Source organism: Typha latifolia, chromosome 1, assembly GCF_019914945.1.
Source record: "Typha latifolia isolate L0001 chromosome 1, TyphaL0001v2, whole genome shotgun sequence".
Classification (NCBI taxonomy): Eukaryota; Viridiplantae; Streptophyta; class Magnoliopsida; order Poales; family Typhaceae; genus Typha; species Typha latifolia.
In genome coordinates this window covers 1,676,488-1,704,094 of record NC_133086.1, presented here as the reverse complement: position 1 = coordinate 1,704,094, position 27,607 = coordinate 1,676,488, and the positions used below count along the sequence as shown (strand labels likewise).

At 34.4% G+C, this 27,607-nt stretch overlaps 1 protein-coding gene across 1 annotated transcript; it reads right to left on the bottom strand.

Moving 5' to 3' along the window:
* Window positions 1–199: 199 nt before the first annotated feature.
* On the bottom strand, window positions 200–27,215 carry LOC140780266 (protein OPAQUE1-like). The gene is made up of 38 exons (XM_073125686.1): window positions 26,877–27,215; window positions 26,657–26,800; window positions 25,806–25,951; window positions 25,578–25,734; window positions 25,393–25,451; window positions 22,238–22,394; window positions 19,679–19,828; window positions 19,443–19,579; window positions 18,773–18,919; window positions 18,603–18,704; window positions 16,946–17,003; window positions 16,741–16,842; window positions 15,285–15,322; window positions 15,068–15,194; window positions 14,793–14,966; window positions 14,134–14,265; window positions 11,024–11,133; window positions 10,732–10,792; window positions 9,845–10,022; window positions 9,509–9,714; window positions 8,547–8,666; window positions 7,338–7,436; window positions 6,694–6,915; window positions 5,479–5,618; window positions 5,192–5,303; window positions 5,006–5,062; window positions 4,818–4,904; window positions 4,403–4,573; window positions 4,142–4,294; window positions 3,483–3,638; window positions 3,039–3,176; window positions 1,726–1,796; window positions 1,533–1,632; window positions 1,412–1,468; window positions 1,269–1,325; window positions 1,092–1,172; window positions 940–1,022; window positions 200–622 (listed from the first exon to the last, which is right to left on the bottom strand). The coding sequence occupies exons 1-38, from the start codon at window positions 26,994–26,996 to the stop codon at window positions 505–507; spliced, it is 4,527 nt and encodes a 1,508-aa protein (XP_072981787.1). The 5' UTR covers window positions 26,997–27,215; the 3' UTR covers window positions 200–504.
* Between the last annotated feature and the right edge of the window lie 392 nt (window positions 27,216–27,607).

The window sequence follows — 27,607 nt, the reverse complement described above, 5'->3', positions numbered from 1 at the left end:
TTTAATTTAACACGTGTTAAAAAAATAGTTCAGAAAATTGTACAGAAAAAAATGGTGATAATTCATGGGCTTTAATGAAATTATCCTTATAAAAAATTGTTCACTCATATAATAAAGTTTAAGAATATTTGCCTCATCTGAACATCATAAAAATAAAGTGGAATTCTAATAAAAAAAAGGAAGGGAAAAGAAATAGCCATCTCAAGAAAAACGATAGATTTCAATATGAGGTAACTGTGTGGAGACAGGTTAACGAACTAGAACAATAGCAATGGATGGGAACTCGTGCAAGTGTCAATTGGATCCAAGAACCTAAAATTTCCTTGTTTGGATCTTTACTGTGAAGTTTTAACTGAATTTTCTTACAATACGAGTACTTACTACTACACTCAAAATTGTCCTGCCGGACAACGCTTACCTCATCCTGCAAAATATATCACGTTAGATTCTTCAAATCTCCGTTAAAGACCTCACGATCTGTCTCTTCAAGTAAGTTTTAGTGGCTCAGTGCAGGTTCAAGAACTGAGCAGAATGGATATGGCGAAGGGATGGTGGGAGTTCAGCATCTGTTGGATCTACCACAGCAACAGCCTTAGATATCTCTTCCGTCGAAAATGGGATACTGCAACACAAAGGAAGAGGAATGCAAAATTCTGTCAAGTTGAGAATGCCCAGATGAGACACCAAAGTGATCATATCAAACTCGTATAGAAACCAGGATAGGTACTTTTCTTCTGCTGTCATATTGTTAGTCATCATGTTCTAAATTGGATAACCTCTATTTTCAATATTCTCGAATTCAAATAAAGCAATTATTAGATTAATAGCTAAAATGATAGAGCAAATCGTAAGTCTATAGGTATGCAAAGCTACTATTTTCTTGAGTCTAAATTTCTCTCTAAACAAGTAGCTCTAGGTTTTCCTTGTATAGGGACTGACCTCAAGTCATCATCCAACAAAAATGAATTCGATGCAAGATTTGAAGAATCTTTGTTTATCAGGTCTCTCATTGTTGCAACAACCTGCAATTCATTTTCCAATTCATACTATTGAAAAGTCGGACAAGCAGAAAAAAGCTTGAGATAACATGCCTCACTAGATATACTCTGTGTACTGTACTTGTCATCACAATACATTGTACATATGCGATAGATCTGCCTCACACTCAGTGCCTGGTCATTAGGAATACCAAGTCTGACAATGAAATGAGAAATTCACTGGGAGAGATAATCAATAGTTCACAAGGTCTGACATCGAGAAAAATTTACCGGACAGATATTTTGCTTGATCTCTTCAAGAGTCTTTTTCCTCTTCTGATGAATAACCTGCCAAATTTCAGCCGGAGAATAAGAGAAGAAACCATAATTTGTTTAATTCTGTCAAGTCTCGTAGATGTGGCAAGTAAATATACCAGAAACCCTACAGCTTGTCTGATATAATTTAACTCATCCCAAGCGGCACCTGCATACTGCAATGCATAAAAGATTAGGTTTTGAAAAGGCGACGACAACTGCAGATGGACTGTTGCTTACCTCTTCTGTAGCATCACCAATCCACTTCTCCAAAACTGCAAGCCCAGATTTCACATATTCCCCATTAGAAAATGTGCAACATTCTCGTCGCAGAAGCAGACTGGGGTCATGATGGGATGGAGAAAAGTGATAATATCAAATTTAGCTATTATCATTTTCTTCCTTTATATATGTTTGAAAGATAACCACTTACCTATTGAAAAGTTGGATGTTAATGAAAGAAAAAACTTGAGTAACAAGCTTGCGGATAAAAAAGGAAGGTACCTAAACAAATAATTTTGATATATCAGATGCTGCGTAGTGCTAACAAGTTATGAAATAGAAACAGGAAAAATTACAAAATGTTCTGGAATCATTGCTAAGGATGAGATGACATAATTCTCTAAATTTAAACAGAATGCCACAAGAACGTCATGCAGATCAAGAGAGAACCTGTAAAATCTGAACTGCTCTGCAAAACAATGATTTTTTTATTCCTGGTACTTCAATTACTGTTCATAATTGGTTGAGCATAGAATAGTTTTTCATGAGGTTGTAATCTCCACTCTCTTTCTAATATTTCCCTTCTATTCTAATTCTAATTTCTTTTCAATATCTTGACCTTGATATATGACACCCTTCAAGAGAAAAGGAATTCTATGAAAAATAATAAATAACTTGTGCAAAGAACAGCAAATGAACTTGATAATACAACGCATATTCTCTTTTAAACTTTTCATCCATATGATTGAAACCATTAAAAAGGCACATCAAGAAATAGAAATGTGTATTTACTTTTTAGAAGGAAGTATAGACAAGTTTACCATTAGAGAAAGTGAAAAGGCAACAAATAAAACCAGATGTAATTTTTTCCTCAAAACATAATATACTTTAAATCTGCCAACTCTGATTAAGCACCATCAAAGATTATTTGCTTAGTCTTTTTCTTATTTTCTCCAAAAGACAAATTGAAGTTTTAATGGCACAATCTATTTAGAAATAAGTTATGTACTTATATCAGCTTTTAGCTTCTTCACTGTCTTCTGGCACTTCAAAAAGATTTGCACACCTCTATTTACCACAGTGTCTGCTTATATCTGCAATAAGTATGTCATTAATTTCATGCTACCTTGAACAATCATTTTGTTCTAAAATATTTCATACCTACCAACATGGCAATACCATGTATGCTTATAAAACATGTTATGGACCATTAACAGGTAAAAGCCTAGGCAACTCATCAACTAGTAGAGATCTATCAATAAAAAACAACTGTGAAATATATGAGAGACTTTTACACTGATATGACTCATAATAATTCCATTTGCATCTCTGAAGAATTAAACAAGAGACAAGTTCTTATATAGTATATTCGAAAAAATTGGTCTTGTTTGCATAAGGAATATCAATCAACCAGAAAAATGTTTTAAACTCATTACCATGAAAATAGAAGTTGTAAAAGAAAATTGCATAAAATTGTGACCCTGAAACCAATATCAAGTGAAATAATTAGGACAATATTCTCACATAATTTTTACGTAGTTGTTCCATGAGAGAATCCAAAAATTTGATAATCCGATCCCAGTGAGTACTCAGTGGCCGTTGAAATCTATCATCAGGTGATCTAGATCTCCTTCCACCAGCTGCTCGAGTTGTTTTTGGTGCCTTTGGATGATACATTCACAACAAGAAGAAGATTTAAGGTAAACAACTTCTCGACTATGTATATATATATATATATATATATATATATATATATATCAAAAACCATGATAGTTTTTGAGTAGTAGACATCTTTTAATGTGTCTATAATCAAATAAACTAGTAGAACGATAAAGAGGCAGACCATCTTGGTTTCTGAGATATAAACCACTTCATATGGTCATGTCATCTTAATCTGTATAGAAATAAACTACCAGGAAGATCATACCATTAAGTGTGTAAACAATGAGTATTGAGGGACGACCTCACCTGAATGCAAAGGCTTAGAAGTGGTGATATCTCTTTCTTTAGATTATCTCGGATCAATCCGAAAATCTTCTCCAAGCAGGCAGTCAATTGTTGCTTAAACAACATAGCTGGATAACGAGCATCTATATAAGATGAACTCGTCTCTTGCCTAATCGTCTTCAAGGAGATACAAGTAAATGCATTAGTCAATCAGAAAAGGCCATGACTTCATATAAGATTGTGGGATATCACCATCCTTTATAATTTGAAAATTTTGTCTAGCCCAAAATACTGTAATGTGTCTCATCTTTTCTGCTTGGATATATAGGCTTTTTCTGCTTGGATATATAGGAGAATATGCCACCATAAAAATTGGAGAAAACAGCATGGCTCAATAATTTAGTAAGAAATGGGTTCAATACTACATTTTATAAGATCTTGATGACTTGAGAGTTAGATGCAAACTTCCATGTTGTTCACAGAAAGATGACCTACACATAAAGGCAAGAACTGTACAACTTACCAATAAGCAGGGCAAAATATGAGACCAAGTTAAACATAGCAAGCAGGCGGACATTATTGTAACATAGATGTAGAAACTGAAAAGAAGGCAATTCGAATTGTTTGGGAAGTTTGTATAACAAGAAACAAGAGAAGCAAGTCAGTGGGCACAAACTCACATTTGATGTCTTTCCACCTATGATAAGAGATGCTGGAAAACATCGAGAAGGCACTGACAGGAATCCATTTGATCTTAAATTCCTTTGTAAGAGGCACAAAAGCGCAGAAGCATTGGCTAGCCAGTATGGCAAGACATCATTCTCGCTTACCACCTAAAAATATGTAAGAATTCTTGAAGAAAGTAAGAACCAGATAAGAATCTTTAAAGCAAAAAAGAAGCATTCCTAAGAGAGGGGAAAAAGAAAACTAAATGGTTCCACCTTCAGAACAGAATTGATGGCCTCAATTATGTAGTCAAAAGTGCTTGTCCTTTCAGCCTCAAAGACTCCCCAGTGGAGAAGGCATTTATATATAAGACAAGCTGCAACTGGTTTTCCGTTTTTGAATCCCAAATCTTCTCTAATGCAGCTCAGAAGAAGTTTATGATATTCCTGCAGATGTTTCATTTTTAAACTTTCTTAGAAAGGAGATGAAGGAAAATAAACAATAAATAGTTGCCACAGACTTACAAAGGAGGAGATGAAGAAAAGATAAATAACCATATAAAAAGATTATAAATTTGGAATATATGATAAAAAATCGTATTATAATGTTTTCAGGCATAATGAACATGTGAGACATAATTAACATGAAAATTTTCCATTTTCAAATGGTTGAAGAAAAATGCTTAGCAACCTCATGTCTCTCAACGCTCATTCTTGATCTTCTTGATTCTGTTATGCTCTGTGGGAAAGGAAAAAGCTTTACAGTTGTAGGACTTTCCTGCATTTGAAAAAGAAGAAGAATGCAGGAAACAGTGGTTTAGAATTTTAGATGGTTCCACAATCTCAGGATAAAAAGAAAATCCAGATAAGTTATCTTACCAAGGTAGACTTCTGGTTGATATCTGAAAGTGTAAGCATGGAAGCAGCCAAAGAATTCTAATTTGAAAAAGAAAACCTATACTTAGTCATTGAGCGACAGAAAAATCTACAAAATCTCTACTGTAGACATCTTTAGATTGTAGTATCATGAAGCAAGAAAAAAAAGGAAACTGGAATTTTGAAAACCTCGGACAAGTTTCTGACAACCCCTCCTAGACTTTTTCTAGGAGATAAGCTTAATGCCTTTTGCCTCAGAATGTGATTCTCATCTTCTAAATTTGAGAGCTTATCCTCCAAACTTTCACAACAAGAATACAAAAGGTTAGACTAGGAAATAATAAGCTTAATGAGGAAAACTATCTAAAGAAATATACAGAGGTTCTGCTATTTGACAAGACATAATTGAACATTGAATCTTGATGCATATTTAGAAGTTGCATTCAGAAAGATATAACATAATAATATAATAATACTTCTGCAAGTTCTCCTGAAGCTGCAAATACTTCGTTTCCGCATCTTGCAACTTGTCCAAAGTATCATGGCTGCGTTTTCGAGCCTTCAGAAGTTCTTGTTCCATTTCCAAGTTTTCTTTTGATAGAGTTTCCAGTGCAGCCTGTAAAAAAGGGAGTTCTTAGTTTACTTATCCAGAGCTGGCTTAAAGAATGTAAAGAATGTAGACAGCATAACTTTTAGCTATATAACCTGTATTAGGGAGCATTTCACCTGTTTTCTACTTTTCTCCTATCTTATACATAATCTGTATAAGTCCTCAACACCCACACCAAGCAGACGAGCAAATGAATAGATGAGTATATATGTCCAACAAAACAGCCTATGCGTTGAGAACTAAGAGAGACCAGCTGCAAATTTTTAAGAGATGATCATAGACATCATACTATGAAGTGTGAAGTATGAAGTATGAACCTAGTTCTCACTTGGAAGTATCAAAATACAAAGAAAGGATGATAGCTGACCATGGTATGTACAATGTCTTTCACATTGTTGCAATTATTTAGCATACCAACCAATATATGATAAAGTGATTAAATCTGCAAATATCTGCACTATTCAGCTGACTCATACTTTATAAAAGAAGGCTTCTCTAACATATAACGGTGATGCTTTTTATCTAGATGCGAGACAAGTGATGAAAAGCAAGAACTTATGACTGACTAAAAAGGGTTGGCTTGATTTGAACTGGATCATGCACTATAAGGTTTTCAATTGGACATTAACTGAATGTTTGTTGTTATCCCTAATTAAATCTGTTTTTATGGTGTTCAGAAACTAAACAATGTATAGAATTGTGAATGTTGCCTATTACCAATGTACTTGACATCTCGTCGTGCCGAACAAATTCCTTCTTACCTTTGTTTTTTTAGTTCAAGAACTGAGTGGAGTAACCATGTCTATTCCTGCACTGGAGGTATTGAGTGCTCCACGATGCATATACGCCACACTTATTTTACAATTGTTTTTCCTAGTTTAAATATTAAAATTGGACAAATTAAACAAACAATTATGTATACAAATGCGAGTATGCATTCATGCACCAAAGATGACTAAGTTATTCCTAAAGGTAAATTTGTAGTTACACCACATGCCAAAAGTAATAATAATAAAATCAAAATTGCGAACTGTTGAACTAAGAAAAAATGTTCGATATGAGCTTTGAATTCTGTCTTCACCTTTAAAAAATTGTTCTCCTTGTTTAGTGCTTCCATCTCACCAAGATTGTTTCTCATAGTTTCCTGATCCTTCATTGATAGCTCCAGCTGAAGTTGGAGTGAGACATTTTTGTTGCGCTCATTGATGGTTTCCAAATTGGCCGCATCCAGTTCTGCTTTTAAAGATTCCAAATTTTTCTGAAGCTTTGAAACTTCTTCTGCCTTGGACTCCTCAACAGTCACCTTCATTTCAAATTCCACTATTAGAAGTGATAAATCATCAATCAAAACTGTAATCTGAAAATAACTTTAAGTACGAGTTGAAATATATGGTCTAAGAAGGCATCCTACTGCTAGATATTCCTGGCAAACCGAGGTTAAAACTCTAAAGAGGGCAAGATGCATGGGACTTAGTACCATTGATATAACTGCACCACCAGGATGTTTCTATTAAAGGAGGCTCCTGCCAAAGCAAGTTTATGGAAGGCAAGATGCAGGTAACCTAACACCATTGCTCGGAGGGCTGTTTCTATGACTGGAAACCACACCATCAGAGTGCATTATAAAAGTCCTCATGATGAAGCCTTCTAAAATCTAAACCTTATTATAAATGCTACCAATAAAGACAAGGAAGACTGGATTAAGATTGTGACATAGAAGAGTACCCTCAGTCTCTTCTCCAAAGTTAATCTCAATGTAAGATCTTCCAAACTCTTCTCAAGTTTGTTTTTTGCCTCACGCAAAGCACCAGCTTCATTTGCAGACTAGGACAATCAAAATAGAGGAGGTAAAACAATGAACATCTTCAGATTATAAAAGTGAGGTAAAGAAAAGTATGAGCTACATACAGAAAATAAATTATTTTCAACAGAAAACTCAGAGGACGACTATGAAAAAGAAATAAGGTTAAGGGAAACGAGAATAACTTCCTATCAAGAGAAATATAAGGCTACAAAAACTGTAGGTAAAATAATGACTAATGAGATGTGGACACTACCAATACAGATAAACCACTGAGGCACTAGCAAAGTATCTTGGAAAAGTATGTCACAACATAAGGTTAAGGATGTACATGCATACATTAAGGATATATATATATCAAATTATGTACCTCTCTTTGTATGTAAATATGGAATACATACAGAATATAAAGAAATGGGCAAATAGCAATTAGCAACTACAAAAGACACGAGAAGCAATGAGGAAATCAGTTTAAATGTGATAACTGTCATGATGACAAATCCAATTTAGGCATCTCATAAATTTACAGATCATAGTTCTTATAAAAATTTAAGCTCAGAACATAGAACTGAATGAATGCTCCTCACTATACCCAAATAAGAAAGAGATGTCTGTTCAATTTCTCATTCTGCTCATTATCACCAATAAACATCATAGTCCCTTCTGTCAAGAGTATCAAGAAGTGTCTTAAATAAATCCGAGTAGTGTCCACTGTCCAGACTTAATCTAAAATAAATCCAAGCCATATTTATGTTCTAATGATTTGAAGACCTGAGTATCTTTACTTCAAAGGCGTAACCTTTAACTGACATCGAGAAAAAAGACAACAGCATATACTTGCGGACAATTAGCCTTCAATATTGTGGTGCATATTATTGGAGGTGCTAATTAATTTTAATATAAATATAGATATAGTTATTCACAAATAATATGTAATCATCAATGCAAAGTTGTGTGCACTGGAGATTTTGGTAGCAAAAGGATATATAAAGTTATAAGTTATGAATAACAAAAGTACAGTGATTAAGAAGAAAGAGAAAACAATAGCTATCTACACCCTCATCAAAGCATGCTGCTTATAACAATAAAGAAAAACTATATAAACATTGTACATTGTTGGAAGCTGTTCTTACGAATTTGAGCATCCGAAGTTCTCTTTTGGCAAGCTTTTGTCTCCAACCACATTGTACAGATAATGCTGCTTGTCGGTATTGATGATAGAATGTGAAGATCTGCCACATCCTCCATTTTGCCTAGATGGTGAAATAATTACTTTGATATCACAAAAATGATGAGTACTGCTGCTAAGGAGAATGAACATCCAGAACCATAAAAAAACAGTACATCAAACATCATTCTTCAGCATAATTAAGCTGAAAAATACACCATTAAAATGTAAGAAAACAATGATCATATTTTCACTGGAAATCACCTAATGGTTTCAGAGCACTTATATTATATGGGATGAAAGATACTCCAAATCAGGTCTCGATACAAGTTGATACCCATGGGCATGAGGGAGTATCAAGATACTCCCTCTGTATTGATGCGGGTAATTCACTAACCGTCTAACACAATGTGTATTGACATGTGCCAACAGTACCGATGGAAATCCATCATCCATGTTTCTATTCACAAAGTAATAATGGAGTTCTGACAACTTACCCAACATATTTTTTTTTATAGCTTAAGTGTGTCAGTTTAAGTTCCTCAAAACCTGATTACCAACTGACATTGTGCCTGTTGGCAAGATAGGCATTACCTAGCATTGTGTGCCATTTGTGCCATGTGCCCAAGTTTACCGACACTTGGGATCTTCAAATCAAGGTTCATGCCGCCGCATGCTAATGGCTAAGCGGCACACTGCATACCACAATTCTTATGTTTAAGCATTTCCAAAAGCCATTCTTAGGAAAGGCAATAAGTTATTTAAGAACAAAATAAATTCCCAACTTAGCAAGAAGTTATATTCTTTCCACATCAAGGAAAAATAGTTAATCAAGAACTCTCCACTCAAAAGTAAAAATAATTCAAACAAGGAATCAAGTATGAAAACCATGACCATTTTGATTAGTAAATCAACAAAAAGGCAAACCTGGATAATAGTGGCAGCTTGATGCTTCTTCCTGTGCATGACCCTCTTGCGAACAGAAAGACCTCGAATGTTAGATTGAATGACAAGAACTGCATATTGGACACATAAATATGCACGCCGACATATCCATCTTCGAGCATACTTTTGTACTGAAAGAGCTGCTGCTGCTTGTCTTTTGACTTTGTATATTCTTCGAACAAAACAACCTAAAAGAAGTAAAAGAACTTGAAGCAGAGCTTAAAAGTACAAGTTTTGGCTCATGATTTTTCTAGCTTGTAAGTTCTGATTACTTGAAAAGAGAATGAAGATATAAGATAATGTTTCTACACAATGTACCGCGGAAGTATGCTTGAAGGTTGATTGCAGACTTCCTAGTTATAAGAAACTCCTTACGAGCCATGAAGGATCGTAAATGGTCCTGAATAATCCTTGCAGCACTATCCAAAATCTCAGAACGTCGAGAATCTAAAAGTGCAATCTGACCAGCCCTAAGGAAAACCTTTGTCCTGCCAAGCTGAAATATTAAGTTGGTTAAAGTGTTTATTTCATTATGAAAATATTTACAGGGTGAGTATAAATGTATAATAAAATAGAGGACATAGAAACTCTTCTTATATAATCTTGACTCTTGAGCTTGCAAAAAGCCAGATGCTTTACCAACCTTTATGTTTATTTCTGCATCTAATCCACAAAAAAAGAAAGATAACTGTATAAACATGGGCTTACTGCAAGTTGTAACTTAACCAGATGGTCTTCCCAGCTCTATCATTTATGTTTATTTCAGTCTTTAAGACTTCCGCATAATTCCTTCAGCTATTTCATTGACCATCTCTATTCTCGATGATTATACACCAAATAATACAATCAATAATGTGCCCTTCATATGTCAATGAAAACCACTTTCTTGCTAAGTTGTTCTTTGCCTTACAAGGATTCTGAGTTAAAATATTTTACTCTCTGATGCATTATGGAACATGCAATTAGACTGGAGTGACAAAAACCAATCTAACTAAATGTCGAGGATCTCTAAAGAACTGAAAAGATGGTCACATACATACTGTATTATAAAAACTGTACAATGAATTAGCATCAAAAGATCTTTCCATTTGAATTAAAAAATGCCTTACACATATGAACCCACCAAATTTTCTACAGCATATTCTGATATACGGACAGAATATACATGCAATGAAACTTTCAAGACAAATGAAGAGAAAGCATACTTGGAAATTGTCGAGCTTTAACTTCCTTATTATTCTCTCTGTCAAGGACTTATCATCAAATCTGAAAGCAAAATAAATTGTGAGACTTACAGAATGCATATTTCCCAGAAATATGTTAGTTAAGTTGCTCAAAATTGAACAATAATGGTGTAGGCATAAACAGAGTACTGCACATATACAGGCAAAAGTTAAAGGTGATTGTAAGGAGATGAAACTCTAATTCAAAACCTAACAGGAAATTTTCTTCTGTTGTATGGGATGGATGTAACCCATGGATATCACAGTGAACTACCTTTCATCCGTAAGTTCTGGAGCTAGGATTCCAAAACGATCTATAAATTCAGAGAATGTCCTCCGTGTTGGATAACCAGCAAGGCTAATCCTAACAGCTTCAAGCACACCCTGTATCAAAGCAGAAGCCAGTATTGTATAAATTGGAAAAAAAAGTCATTAAAGGAAAAAAGAAATAGCATAAGACGGTAGGTTTTAATAATTCTGAATGTAGAAGCAGGAAAAACAAAGAAATGTGAAAATCGCTTTCATCATTCCATATTCATGCTGGTTTGGAATCATCATTACCTGAGGATGAATATACTCCTAAAAAATTGAAGAACATGAAATTGCAGAATGTGAACAAGGGTGGATCATCATGTATTAAGACATATGGACAAAAATCAAACCATAATTATTTGACAAATCATAGCCATTAATACGGAACTAAGTGAAGTGTATCCCTCACATGCAACATATAGATAAATAAGTTGATTCTTTATAAATATAAGAAGGAATAGTTACCAACCTGTCATTCTTCACTGAATATTAAAACAAATTTGAGTCCCTTAATTATAGGTATGGTACAGATGGCCTAACTACGCAAAACAAACAACTGACTAATGAAGTAGTCATCCTAAGAGCCAAATATGCTAATCAATCGTCAATCTATATAACACTCTAAAGTCTAGTCTATACATGCCTGAAATGTCTTACCTGAGTCCAGTATGGATAAATAAGAACTCACTAAGCAAGTAAGCAGTTGTGAGAAATTCAACATCTTTCTTGTAATCAATGCCAATATATTCATTTAAGAGGCATGCAGTGTCAAGAATCAGATTATGATCAATATAAAGAGAAAAATTATTCTCTTTTTGTTGTGCTTCTTAAAAGAAATGTAACCTAAAAGGCTAAAACATCTTTAGAGCATGGTTCCCAAAATCAATTGATCCTGAGTTGGATCGGTCACAACCAATCCCGATCTTGACTCGAAACCAGTCTAATACTTACTGGTTTCGGTCTGGGATAGGCCAATTTTGGCTATATCAACTGGATCAGCCAAAATTCGGCTAAAACTAATTTTTTTCAAGGTTCAAGTTAAATCTATAATAAATCTAATCTAGGAGACATTAATAAATTATGCCCCCAGCTGTCTTCTTTTCAAGTTTTCATTTTTCACCATTTATTTCTCACACATACTCTCCTTCCACCCCCTCACACTTCACCGAGCTTATCCAACGGCCGATTTGGTAAGCCCCTTTGGCTACTCTGCACTCTGGTGAACTCATGTGAGTTTTTTTTTCATTTCTCTACTCTCTTTCTCACCCAAATTTTAACTCTTTTTTTCTTACTGCTACAAAACAGTGAAGAGAGGGATCTTTCTCTCTTCACTATTACTCTATAACAGTAATTTACGTGCATCTAAATTTACCAAATTCAGGTCGACATTCATTATGGTTTTGAGTGAGTTTTTTTGTTTTAGGTTTCATATGTGACTACTTTTTATTTTCTTTTTCTTTATTTTTTTAGAAAATTTTCTGCATGTTTGAATAATATTTAGAATTTTATATAATTAAAAAATAGTCTATCCGATACAGGAGATCGATATGACCGATATATATCATTTTTTAGTGACCGATCTCGATTGCAATATCAAGTTTCAGAATCTTGCTTTAGAGCACATATTGTTAAACTTAGTATGACAATATTTGGGTTATGGGCTCAGTTGTTGCTGTCATCGTTGTTGTAGTATGACAATATTCATTAACATACTTGCCTCGCTTCATAGATGTCTTTACTACTGTATGTTTGACATGGTGAAACATAGGCCCCCATAAATAGGTCTAGTAATCAGCTCCTATATGGATCAATCCATAGTTTCCAGTTTCGGCCGTACAAGTGTGCTGCTAGCTGTAGCCACCTACAGCAGCAGTAGATAGCTGCTGCTGTAGGCGGCTGTAGTAGGCAGCTATCAGTTGCTGCTGACAGCAACAGCTAGAGAGAGAGAGGGGGGAGAAAGAGGGAAAGAGGAAGAGAGAGTGAGGGAGAGAGAGAGGGAGAGCGAGAGAGAGAGAGAGGGAAAAAGGAAGAGAGAGTGAGGGAGAGAGAGGGAAAGAGGAAGAGAGAGTGACGGAGAGAGAGGGGGAAAAAGGAAGAGAGAGTGAGGGAGAGAGAGGGAAAGATAAAAAAAAAGATGGTGAGGGAGAGAGAGAGGGGGGAAAGATAGAAAGAAAGAGAAAGTGTGGGAGAGAATGGATACTTCAGACTAATAGTTAGAGGGATAGGAAAGAAGAGAGAGAGAAAGAGAGATTTTTACTTTTTAAGCTTTATATGTGAGTAATTATTATTTCTTATTTTCTTATAATTTTTTCTAAATTTTTAGAAATTTCTCAACATTTTTAAATAACATTTAGAATTTTATTTAATTAAAATAGTCCAATCCGATACAGGCGGCCGATACGGCCGATACGTATCGTTTTTTCGGACGGCCGATCCCGATCCCGATACCGATTTTCAGAACCTCGGATCAATCCTAACTAGACTGATTATTTGAAATAGCAATCCAACCCAACTAGTAACCGAGGGTACCAGTGGTACTGATCAGCCATTACCTCACCAAAATCCACTACCCCACTATATAAGTGAAGAGGTGTTAGTTGGAGTAAAAATCTGTGTACCAACTAGCATTTATTTAAGAGCTCATATTTGAATACTTCTATTTGAATATTCCATATATATTTGATTTGTTTCTTTCTATATGGTATGCTTACCACTATTATTTATTTGTGGAAGCAAGTTCTAGACTTCCATCAGTTCTCTTTCTTTTTTTTCTTTTTTTCTATCGGCTAAGCAACTATCATGTGGTTATCCTTAATGTCAAGTAAATATGATTCAAAGTTATCTTTCTTTCCAAGAAAACATGCAGCACATACAGAAATACATAGGAGTGTATATCATAAATGCTGATAAAAGAGTATGCTAAGAATTCTAAATAGTCAATAAAAAATAACCAAGTGTGAATCTTGAAATTTCCTGCCACAAATGAGAAAGCAATTTTACAAGAAAGCTGACATGGATCAAAAGGGAATAAGAAAGTTACAGTGTTAAACAGATAGATTTTATGACACTGACCCCACATTTTAATTGGTGCAGGACACTCCAGTTTTCAAAATTTTGAGGACAGTTCTGAGAGTTGGGTTTTATACACCGAATATAATGAGGCTCCGTTGAGTTGAGTATTTCCATAAGTGCTTGAAGCTGTTGCTGTGGAGAGTGATAAACATAGACAACTTATCAAAAAATAATTTGGTAAAGAACTTTGAGAGTATGGTAAACTCGTAAAACTTAAGAAAAAACTGAAGTTACAGAACTTTCAGTACACACTATAAAGGTAGAGGACCAGAATAGAATTATAGCAAGGAGCTCGGTGCTTGATGCGTAGTATATTAATGCAATCTATTAGCATCATCAGCACTAAAGTTTTGAGTTTCATATAGCAGAAGAAAATAACATTTGCTACAAGAAACCTTCCAAGTTTTTCTGTTGAAAATATTTGTGTAAGACATTACTTGCTACTGAGTTATACTGCTAGAAACAGCGAAACCCTATAGTCTTGAACAAAGACTCAACTGAAGCAAAATAATAATAATAAAATAGTCTCTACCGTAAAGTGCAAAAAAAGAGTTGTTAATAAAAAATGCAACGTCTATCACAAGACCCATCAACATGGATGTAAGTCAATCATGCACGCGACGGAAGAATAAAACCCAAAGAGATAGAAATTTTGAAACCTTGAATCTAGAAGCTACAGAGGAAAATTTGTAAGATGATCTTGAAGGTTCCTCTGGTGGTGAAGCAAAAAGTTCAGAGATGAAAGAGCATTTCGAAGAAGAGAGAAGGCTGCAGTGCTCTTGAACAACATAATCTCGATTTTTATCCAGAAAAAGATCTGTTTGATATGTCACCTACAAAGAATAAAAAACTTGGTGCCACATCTCTGAATCTATCTTATAATAGCTTCATTTAATACTTTTGCCTACATGAACAGCTGATTCATAGGACATGCCTTTCCAGCATAATGAGATAAGGTAAAATTTGTTTCAGAAATCTTGGGCTTTTCTAATCTTGGATGTCCTCGAAAGTGTTGGAACAGCTTTGTTGAAAATGTTCCATGTGTTGCTTTTGGAAACATACTGCATATCAAGGCTTGAGAAATATCAGCTTGTAACATCTTCATTAAAATAGAAAAGCAATGAAAGCAAGAAAGGTAACTTATACTTTACCATGCTTCATCCAAGAGAGAAATTATTCCAATTGGCTTCTGCAAAATAAAATTGCACCAGCATGAATCACCTGTGAGACAGTAAGACTTACTAGAAGATGACGAGATTTAGATCAAAGTATAATGATCGATCAATTTATTTGGATTAAACATTCAGAAAATTGGTTTGTCAATTCTGCTGCATAGCTGTAATGAGATACTACTGGACAAGTGGTGTGAAGCTCATACAACTAAGACAACAAGAAAGTGCTTCAACAAAGACTCTTCATTTCATGTTAAATTCTTAGCATTAGAGTTTGAAATAACAAAATTCTGTGGCCAATGTATGCTCCTTATTTAAGTTTTTTGAAGGCCACTCTCTGCCTAGACAGCTAGACATTGCCGCAAACTTTAGATGGTCAATATCTGCTTCAAGCATAATCACATTCCCTTTCTAGCTGCAATTCCAAGCATCAACTGGAGTTAAATGCAATAACAAAAATGTAGGGACGCATCCTAGCTACATTCCCTATCTCTAAGACACAATCTAGTATTCTGGAAATGCAAAGATAGTAAATCAGATATATCCACTAACCCATAGTAAAGTTGAATTAAAATCTCCCTCAAGTTAAGAACAAAAAAAAGCATTACATTAGAAAATTATTCAAGACTTCTAGACACCAAAGTTTGCAATGAAAGTGCACAGCTGACTTCAGAAAATAACATGTTTATGTGTGCAAGAACCCCACACACATGGCTACGTTCTTGCAGAAAATGTCTTCCATAATCATGTCCCACTATATATTAGACATTCAATTTTAGTAATAACAAGTTCATGGCATTCACTGGGGAAAACCTGACAAATTATTCACAATCAATCCAGAACTGCATGTCCTTGTTTGGAATAGTATAAACCGGACATAAGAAGATAAGAATCCAAGTTATCAAGAAAAATATACTAACTTTCTGCATGACAATACAGTCATATTCAGACATGCATATCCACACTCCATGCAGAAAGCGCATTTGGCCTCAAAAGTGTGGAAATTGGAATGATTCTACAATGACCAGTGTGCCCCAAGATCATGTTACATTGTAAATCTATAGAAACTTGGAACTGGAAGCAATTTAATCAAACCAGTTGTAGTATCCTAGTCCCCTGCATCTTATGATCATTTAATGTTGCAATATGGTCAAACAAGTCTGTAGTTCTCAGCACCTTTTTCCATATGGAATGCAGGTATATTTTTCTTGGTATTAGCAATGAAAATATCAGGAAAAAGATATGCAGAAAACAAAACTTATTTGATGAAAGCAAAGTGAAAAAAAGAACTGGCATTAGTCGTAATGAGTCATATTTACATATTCTAAGGCAAACTTAACGTTGAAGCCCAGGCAAACAATTTCAATGAACTATACTTAGTGAGTTGTCAGTCAAATTAAATAACTTGACAGCCTTATTCAGGAGAAGAGAAAACCTTCTCAATCAAATCTAAGATATCTTGGTTATCGATGAAGTCAATATAGCTCCAATTAATTTTTTCTTTTCGGTATTCTTCCTGCTCCATCTTAAATACATGCTGAAATGAGAAAGGAAATTAGAGAAAAATGCAAAGGTAAACTAAAGGACTTTGGTATCAACTATTAGAGAAACAACAGATAAAACAACAAAAAATTGCAAACCTCATTAAAATGTTGCTGAAGCTTCTCGTTTGCAAAGTTAATGCAGAATTGCTCAAAACTAACACAAAAAAAAATGTTCAGTTCATTCAAAATATAACAAGAATGGAAAACAAACAAATTCCACCAAATAAAGAAGACTACGCTCCATGCTCAAATTTACACTAGATCTATATAATTATTTGTAACACCAAATTTTACAATCCATCTAGAGTTAAAAGCCTGAACAATTACTCTAGCTGTTATCCAGACCGGTTAAGTATTCCTTGACCACATACTTCGTATGCAAGTCACCATTAATGAGTAATGTTGTAGAGGATTGAGAGTTAGCTGATTTAATTCATCAATTGACACAATATATGATTAAATCTTACGTATGGATTGGCTTTCTTTGTCACGTAAACATCTACTTATGAAGAAGTTAGAACTTAGAAGATAGGTCCCCATTGCAACCCAAAACTATTAATATCTATATACTATGGCCAGATAAAGGAAGATAAAAAGGATATCTTTACTTGAAATAATATCCCTGTCATTAGAAAATTTCCTAATGTGCTTCCTGATTATTTTCCAGGGATGCTTAATGTCCATTTTGTGTGCCAAGCATTGTACAAATTGAATAATAATCACGATGAACAAATAAACAAATCTCTCTATCTTTCTATTAATTATTAGCCCACTGATTCTCTTCACCATAATTAAATCCAGTACAAATAACCATTGTGGCACCAGAATTAGGTTTGAGATTTTGATAAGTCTCCTTATTTCAGGTCAAGCCCCCCAAATTAGGAAGGTGTTATTTAGTTCTTGTTTGGTATAATCAAACAGCAAGAGCTAATATATTGTGTCTCCTCATTTTAAGCTATTCATCTACTTTCCAGGAATTCTTAACAGTAGCATCAACCTTAAATTTTTTTTATTTTAATGTACTGAAAATGCCTCAACTAGTAAGTGCTATTCATGCACACACAAAAAAGCACACTTTACAATTCATGACATTCAGTTGACTATAGAATACAAAAGGATATTTGCAATATTAAAGAGGTTTTACTAGAATAGCAGCACTTTTGTATATCTTTCAGCTGAGCTGATTTCAGCTATTGGGATTTTAAGGGACCCTCCATATCCAAAATATAATTTGCCACTCTACGATCACCAAGTAATTCTGCTCGTTGAACTGGTTTTTTTTTTACTAATATACAGCTATTGGGACGTAAATCACTTGTCACTGATGGAGTACTTTCTTTCCTATCTATCATCCCAAGGGCAAAGGTATACAATAAAGATTAAAGATACTAACAACTACTCATTGATACTTCTAGATAACAAATTACATAAAAGTTTCAAATAATTCAATGGAGTGATGGAACTAAAATAGAATCAAAATACACATACGTGTTCCTTACATACCAATCATCTATCTCATGCCACAATATCATCATTGCATGCGAGGAAATAAAGTAATAATTAAAGCACCTATAATTGATGAATTATGACAGACTGAAGCTAAAAACTAACAAGTAACAATAGATATCTACATATATGATTTGGACAGAAAGTATCATCTTCCAGAGATTAATGACCTCAAGAAAATTATCCACAAAATAATGTTAAAAGGGCGTAAAAGAGTTCAGACTAGAGATTTGGCCAAAAAAATGACCTGTTATGTTTAAAGCACTCAAAACCATAGATGTCCAAAACTCCTATCTGTAGTCCAGAATCTAAGTCTTGTCCAACTGACTTATTGATATTGTCGACAAGCCTGCAATAACCACATAAGCTATAGTAATTGCATTTCCCATGAATACATTAAGAAGGAAAAAGGTGTACCAGTCAAACAATCGTGTATAAACAGTCTTAGCTAAAGCATCGCGACTAGCTGCAGCAGCAGAATAATCAAGTGCTTTAACAATACTTCCTTCACGAGTTTGTATGGTACGAGAACACAAGGTTGCAAGCAAAAGACTTATGTCGCACCTATGGCAGGAAAAAGGAAAACAGCCATAAGAGTGTGGAGCTCTACAATCATCAGATGAATTCTAAGCTAAACAAGTATTTACAGAGATAAAGATGCCCATAAATTTAGAAGAAGACTTTCAGTAATCAGTATTGCTTGGCTTAAAGCAGCATCCAACAACACAATGAGGAAGAATAGGTAAAAGGAATGAACTTTATGTTAACACAATAAAAGAAAAGCCAATGAATCTTAAATTATATTGAATATCCAACAAAAATTTAGGGGGAAAACTGAATATTTAAATACGTAAAAATCACTAAATAAACAGAACTAATACTCCTTCAATCCAGTATCATATAACTTGTAATCTTGCATAAATATTTAAGGGCAAAGCGATAATGCAATAAGTTGCTAGGAGAGTTAACCTGGATAAAATTGACATAAATATAAAAATGAAAAGATACAACAGAATATGCATTTCTTGAGTCTAGTTCAGAAGATCTATGGACATAATAAAGTTCCAAACCAGAACAAATCACTTACATAAACAATTCAGAAGCCATCTGGAGGTGAAAGTTAGATTTTGCATCCTTAATGACTGAAGAATCATGTCCTTCTCCAGGAGAAAATTCAATATTTCCTAGATGAAGAATAGCAGCCAAAGTGCGAAATATGGCCTCCTGATAAATCAAGAAAAAAGGCAAGCCTAAGACATAAATCAGAAGGATGGACATTTCTTCACAAAAGATGTTTGAAGTGTGGAACTGTAAACTTTAGACCTGTTTGACAAGACTTATGCCAACAATATTCATTGCTCTCCGTGTTTTCAAGTATTCTTCCGCACTAGTAACGCCTGCTAACTCATATGTCTTGCTTTGATTCAAGTAATGGAAGTTGCTAGGGTGGCCAAGCTTGTATTTTTCTACATCCTGGAAGAAAGATTACAGCAGAGAACGCCAAGATCTGAAAGCTTAAAAGGTGTGTACTAGCATTTATGTCAGAGCAATGAGCTAATTAAATGAAGATCATGAGATTAATTAAAGAACATGAGTTTCAGTTATCACAAAAAAAGTGGCCAGACCTAGAAAAATAAGAATATGATAACCTAAAGCAGATGCATTAATGTTGATCAAACCAAATTTTATGAGCATCAGAAATAGACTAATCACTTTTATCACATGAATATACAAAAAATACTCAATTCACAATGCAAGGGCACCAATCTGGCTCAATAAAATAGGGCCACAAGAAGTATTTAACATCTAAAGGACATAATGCTCCTATATGAAAAGAATGTTTTTAATCACACAAGTAGAAGTCAATACTAAATTGTTTTGTCATAAGACTTAAACTCAACAGTTGGGAAACCAGTCTCAGCTTCACATAACTACATAAGTATCTAGCCTACCAGGTTTTCATCTGACCTTACCAAAGAAATTTACACTTTTTATATTTTCTGATTTTCTCTGCCTGATCTGCCTACCAAATTATTAATGATGATGAGAAAATTTGTTGTGCTCACTGCTCAGTAGCAGTTTTCTGCTGATATTTTAGCCAAGACCTATGGAGGTTTGCCATCATAAACAGGAATCTATGCAGATTGTCCAATTCTCGATTTGGTAGATTTGCAGCTTTGCACCAGAATTCTGCATTTGGGTCAGTAGAAGCATCACTGAAGCACAAAAAATCTTTCATTGTTGTATGCCTTGGTAAGTGTCTAAGTTTTTCAATGGAAACATAAGAATAAGACCCTCAATAGTGAATTTCTAAGAATCAAATGTTCATAAAATTTAAATAATAATGCACAAAAGAATTTAAAATTCAGTTGTTGGAAATTTAGTTACAAGTAACTCAAGGGAAAAGCTAATGAGATTTGAAAATTTTGAACATTTGGATCTCCAATCACAGATTTATACTATAGCTACTTTTTATATAGATTTACATGAATGAAGTATCTTCTAATGTAAAGAACTAATACAATTTTGATGAACTCCATCATGTTTATCCTTTGCTCTTAGGTAACCCCTATACTTATTTTTTTCAGATTGTTAATATCCTTTTTTGCATTCTATCAATAATTTCGGCTATACTTCTCAAGTTTCCATTGATAACCCATCAACAAGAACTATAGAAACTTCAAAGGGACAAACTAAACAAACTATAATTTACTTCAACTCCAGTCAACTTTCCAAAAACATAGCTCGATGGCTTTATCTTTTCTAACCCATCTGATATGTGAATCTTGAATAATTTTGTTTTCCTAAAAAGGAATTTCCATTAGATATTAAATATCCAAATAGGAAAAATTTCAAAAGTATCACTTCTTTAGGTGTGTCTCAAAACAGCTGATAAAAAATGGTCAGCAGTTACAGCTGCAGTAAACTGCTGAATCAACCAGTGATTTTACTGAAACCTCTGTCCTGGGAGACAAGTTTTAAAATGATAGTTTGAAATTAGTGTTAGCATCACATAGAATGACAACTCTATAAGTGTTTTAGTCCAAAATGGTCAGTTTTAAAAAAAGGAAGCCACCTTGTTTTTCAGAACATATCAAATTGGATGACAATTTCTTACAAAATCACCTATTAGGGTAATTAATTTCCTGCAAAAACTTGATTTAAAAAAGAAAAAGAAAATCTTGAATGTAAATGCTTTAAACTCCACATGAAAATCATTAGATTTATGGATCTAATAGAAACTCTTGCCATATTCACAAAGTAAGGTACAAACTTTAAGAGGGTTGGTGTTAGTTTTATAATGGAAGGTAATATTCCTCAACGCTTATGTGTAGCCTTCTCACTTTCAGATATGATCTAACTCTAGTTACTAACAACGATGAAAGCAAAAAAATAAAAAAGAATAAATAATCTTCCCATTGCTTTACTGCAATAGACAAAGCCACAATTTGAAAAGATTGCAATATTGAATAAGATGGATGCATAAATTACATGACTAACCTAACAATCAGAAATATCACAACCAAAGTCACATGTATTTTATGAGCTAAGCTATGATTTCCTAGGATCAAGGTATTTAGCTCAATTGTGACCACAATTTAAACTTTTCCATGTTGCTTTACTTGCTGCAGCACAGGTCTGAACGAATAAATAATTGGCACCGCAAGTATCAACTATCAAAGATTAGGAATGGCAACTGCGTGAAGTGTTCACACACCCCCAGTAACAAACCTCTTCAATGTGTCAACATTGATTATATCAGCATAGAATTGGTATACTTTCCAGCCAAATGACTATGCTATAAAATAGAGTTATAGACAACCATAACCATATGACCATGGCAATTGACAATATGGACAACGATTTACAATAATAAGATACCTTTCCAGAAGCACAAAGCTGATAAAAACAATGGTAATTCCTTTCAGGATCTGTTATCTGTACAACACGAGATCTTTCCAAAAGGTAAGTTCTAATTGCAGCACCAGATATTCTACCAGTTCTATCAAAATGGATTTCAACAAATTTCCCAAAGCGGCTGCAAAAAATAAAGCACTGCATAAAATTTAAGATTAACCTTAAGGACAAAAGGACATCTAGCGCTAGCCATATTCCATATTAACTATTACTCATGTAGAAATTAGGATCAGCCAAGAAAAAAAATCACATAAGTTAAAAAAACAGCTTCCCTGTAAAGTTGACCATCATTGTTTGACATAAGTCTATGACAAAGTCGTCGTTGCTGGGGTTGGGTCGGCGGAGCGCCGCCAGACTAAATCTCCTCTCAAACAGAATTGCAAGGTGATGACTTTTAGCACGTGGACCAGAGATTTCAGTTATTTCACATAGACTCCGGTGAACGGGTTTACTCACATTTTATTTGTCTTGTATTTTATATTTATATTTATATTTCTGTATACAAATTAATTATCATATTTCTATATGCAAATGATTATTATATTTTTTCTGTGCAAGATATTTGACTCGGTGCATTGCTATACTTCGTGCAAATAGCAAGTTTAATGATCGTGAATGTTAGTGAAAAAATATAACTGATATTTGGTATGACTTTGAGAACAGACTCAGGCTAGATATTCTCCGTAAATCTCCCTGAGGTGACTTAAGTCGACTTGAAAGTCTAGAAAACAGATCTATACCTGATTAGCATATGATCTACTTAGGTGACTCTGCGCAATTAAAGAATCTTTGAAGTCTAGGAAACAGAGATATACCTAATCAACATATAATCCGTATATGTGACTCAAACACAATTAAGGAAAAGTCTCAGCCTAGACTAGGAGTCTCTCTAAAGTGATTTTAATCTCTCTCTATGGTTAGTGGAAAAAACAGGTTGCGTTTATCACATAGTGACACCTCCTGGTAATCCTAACTGAATTAACTATAAGAAAAAGACTTGAGCGCATCTTAAGGTGACTCTTAGTTGATATGGATCCTCGAGCATAGTCCCAAGTTGAGATAGTTAGCGCTATTGAAATTGAAAATGGTTGCATAATGAGAAAGTATGATATTAGTTTGTTAATTTCATTCTTGTGGCATATGCTTATTATTTATATAATGAGTTTGTTGACTATTGTTTTAATTTTTGAACTTCGGTTAATATCTCATATTAGATAAAAATAATCTTCTAGTTTTTGAGTGGATTCACTCACTGAGCTATAGTTGTTGGCTCATGAGATCCCTCTTCTAATATTTCAGGTATTAGTCAACGTGGCGATTGAGCGAGATGCACTAAAACCCACCTCCACTTAAAATTTTACTATTTTATCCATCAATTGTATTACACATTTTATTCTAAACCATCTATTATTTTAGTTTGATTAGAGACGCATTAGTGATGGCATTGGTCTTTTCTTTATCGTTGGATTATATTTATTGAAGTTAGATATTTATAATTAAATTCTTATTATTTTGGGACTTAGAAAAATATTAGTTAAGGCTTCGTGTATCTCAAGCATATTGAGGTACATGGCCAGTCATGATTTCGATTTTGGATCGTGACAGAATATGCACATTTTCCAACAATATTATAAAATTCTTTCGAACATTACAAATTTGCATGTTTTGACATGACAGTTCAAAATTCCTCCATTACATAGATTCTAAATTCAGTTTGTATAGAATACCTTTTTCTTTATATGCATAAATAGATGAAAACATAAAAATTCCACCCCAATAAAAAAAGGTTGGCAAGATTTCCATGCCGTAGTATAAAATCTTTGAACTAAAGATCTGATAGATGGATAATCAAAGAATCTTATGATCCACAGTCTGGACTTTTGGGTTATGGATGGAAAGGGTTCTAGAAAATATAGGTCCAATCCTTTGGTGCTACCTTGCACTTGGTCCCTTTGTTATGATGCGCATAATTATCATGATGGAGAATAAAGACCCAATACAGTTTGGCTAGAGCATTGCCTCAAAGGCTTGGTAACTCTCGAGAGTTCTCCATTCGGTGTCATTTATGCAGATAAAAAAACTAATATCAATTGAATATAACCTTTCAATACGATGTTATTAGCTCTAAATTTTGCAGCATAAAAGCAATTATAGAAATGAGAAAATACAATTTACACCATGCTAGAATTCATAGTGTCTCCCTAAACTTTTGTTATGTCACTTAACCCCTTATAATTCAAACATGTATGCAACTGGTTAACAAATGTTAATTTTAATAGAAAAAAGACCAAGATGTCATTTTTGTTTTACAAATATTAATTAAAAATAATAATTTTTGTTTGTGAAGTCCTTTTGTATTATGCTTCTTTCCTCTCAGTCTTTCTCACCTTTATATTTTAGGCATTGCAATTATTCTAAAAAAGAAATTATAAAGGGAAAAATGACCAAAAATTAAATAGTTTTAATAGAAAATCACATTCACTATTAGTTTTGGATTGAAAAACCAATGACTGCGCATAGGTTAAAACTACAAGAGGATTAAATGGCACAAATGAAAGTTTAGGGAGGCTCTTTAGAATTTGACCTAGCCAGAAAAGGGTAGAATATATTTTTGATTTTTCCCTTATAGAAATATCTTATAAATAGCAGGAACTTCAACATTTATTCTCTTTTAAGTCACCAAATCAGCTGGTACTAGAAAAAATCTAACAAGCCTACTTAATCTAATATCCTTTCAAGAGTCCTGATTATGTGGAAAAAAGTGAAAAAACAGAACAGTGTATAACTAATGAGAACAGGAACATATTATACAGGAGTGGAAAGTCTTTATCCAAAAAATAGATATACATGAAATTTTTACCTGTTGAAGGCACCATAAAAACGCTCATAACTACTAACTAACCAATTACGACGGCATTGATTTCTATAAAATAATAAAATCATTACAACTATTAATTGACTAAGATAACTTCCATCCAAGGTTATAGTACCTAAGCAATTCTAACTGCATCACCTTTCAATGAATTTTCTACTATTCCCAAGAGAAAAATACATGAACAATAAATATCTTGCAACCAGAAAAATCTTGCAACAAGATAAATTTTTAAGAAGAAACTCACCTAGAATTATCATTTCTAACAGTTCTTGCATTGCCAAATGCCTCTAATAGCGGATTTGACTGCATTACAATGGGAACAAGAAAGTTTGAGAGTTCATAATCTGAGTCAGAGGACCCTCACTGTTTGAGAAATAGAGCCAAAAAGCTCAAATCGTGATAATTTTGCAATGAAGGCACAGTGCTTACCTCTAAAACTTGTTGCTCTACAGTTCGGTAATCACCAGCAGCATGTCCACCGACATAAGTGAGATATTGCATAAGGAGCTTTGTTGTTTCTGTTTTTCCAGCACCACTTTCTCCGCTGACCAAGATGGACTGGCTGCAACCATCATTCATCATAGCCCTGGGAAAAGGAATAATTCAAGTTACTTATAAACAAAAGTAAACAGGTAACATATGTGGGAAGCAACCTGCCTGTATGATGCATCAGCTACTGCAAATACATGTGGACTTAACTCCCCAAGTCGCACACCCTTATACTGCTCCATCATGTGTCCATTATAAAGATGAGGAAGCCGTGTGAAAGGATTAACGGCAATCAAGATGCTTCCTGTATATGTCTGTAGATAGCATAGAAGTAAAAATAATTTTAAGAATAAGTATATGTAGATAGTGTATGAGTTAATATAATGCCACACAAGATAAAACTACTCCATCATGAATCAGTGCGAGAACATTTAAGACATATATATAATTTGAGCACTATTACAAATTCATGCAAAGGTTAAAAATATAAGTACAAACACACACGAAGACACATATACCATATGCTTCGAAATCAGGCAAGAGCCAAGAAGTACATGATGTGGTTGAGTGTAGAGCTCTTGTGCAGTTCTCTTTTCATTGTTATAGGGTGCATTGTCTGTTAATAGCAACAGATAGTTTCAACATGATGTCCTCACCTCAGGCTTCACAAGAAGAGGATAATATGATAAGCTGATGCTTGTCCAACACAAGAAGCTCCTTATATTCCCCTAAAGCCTACATGTCTAATGAATATGTGAATGAAAATGTCTTCCTTACCGAGCTTAGTTATTCATGTAACAATATTTTGCGAAGACACTGCAAATTAAAAGTTAAAAGAAATTATCGGCACTTAGTCAAGAACTTAGTATGATTCTCACATTAGTTGTCCTTAGCAAATTGACTATCCATTCCAACGAATCTATAGGGAAAACAAAAAAGAAAACGACATGCAATTGGATCAGAATATTGCCCATGATTCCAAGATAAATCCCAAGAGAACAATTTCAAGAATCACTTACATAGATCTCATTGAGGGCATATCTCCTCGCAAGATTGAAAAGAACTCCCGGCTCGTTAAGATGAGTCAATTTGGTCATGTCATCCACCCCTGCGTGTTCCTCATCTTCATCTCTGGGCAGCAACTTCTCTGGAGTAGTCGTTATCTAGGCAAGAACCAAGACTTCATACATGAATCTCACCGAAAGATAAATTAATTCGGTAAATAGAAAGAAACACAACCTTTTTTCCCTGAGTTGTGATCACGGCGACGAGCTTATCTTTGACATCGAACACATCCGCCTCGATCCACGCGCATTGCTTGTCCTCCACCCACACCGTCGATCCTTTACGGAATTCCATGTTTGATCCTTGCGATCTTGGGAGCGACTCAGAAGTGCGAAGGAAATTTTAGAGCAAGAAAAAGGCTGGTTTAGAGTGGTGGCATCGCACTTATACCATCTCAAGAAAGACCCTTTCGATTCTATAGAGAAGGGGGGAGGAGCTTCTCCTCCTCGGTTCGCGATGGTGGTGGCACGCGGTAGAAGAAGGCGCATCTCTCGTTCGAAACTCCCGGTTTCTGCTATTAATGTGACCGCGGCTTTGATTTAAATAGCGTAAATGCCATTCAGGGGTATTATCGTCTTTTAAGTTAATTTGTTCTTAGCAGCTGCTCAGAAGTGTGACATTGATGGGTACTACTGTCTTTATAAGGTCGATTTTGTCTTCCCAATGGCAGCTGCTCAAAAGTGAACCATGACAAATGGATTGAATTTCCTTGCGCATGTCCCAGCTCATCTGTGATTTACTCACAGTTTTTCTCCCCTATTCTAGAGGCTTTTTCTAGACGTTGGTGAGCTCATCCTTTTTATCCTATTCTAGTTCGATTAGCTAAATGAGGGGGGAGAAATCTCCTCCCTCCCAGTTCTATTAGATCTTATTTGGTTTGAGACTAAGCTTTAAATTTAAATTTA

Coding starts and splice junctions, on each gene's coding strand:
- LOC140780266 (XM_073125686.1), bottom strand. CDS start 26,996: ATGGAATTCCGTAAAGGATCGACGGTGTGGGTGGAGGACAAGCAATGC. Junction 19,580..19,678: donor GCATAAGTCTTGTCAAACAG/GTCTAAAGTTTA, acceptor TTGATTTATCAG/GAGGCCATATTTCGCACTTT. Junction 15,195..15,284: donor TCTCTCTTGGATGAAGCATG/GTAAAGTATAAG, acceptor CTTGATATGCAG/TATGTTTCCAAAAGCAACAC.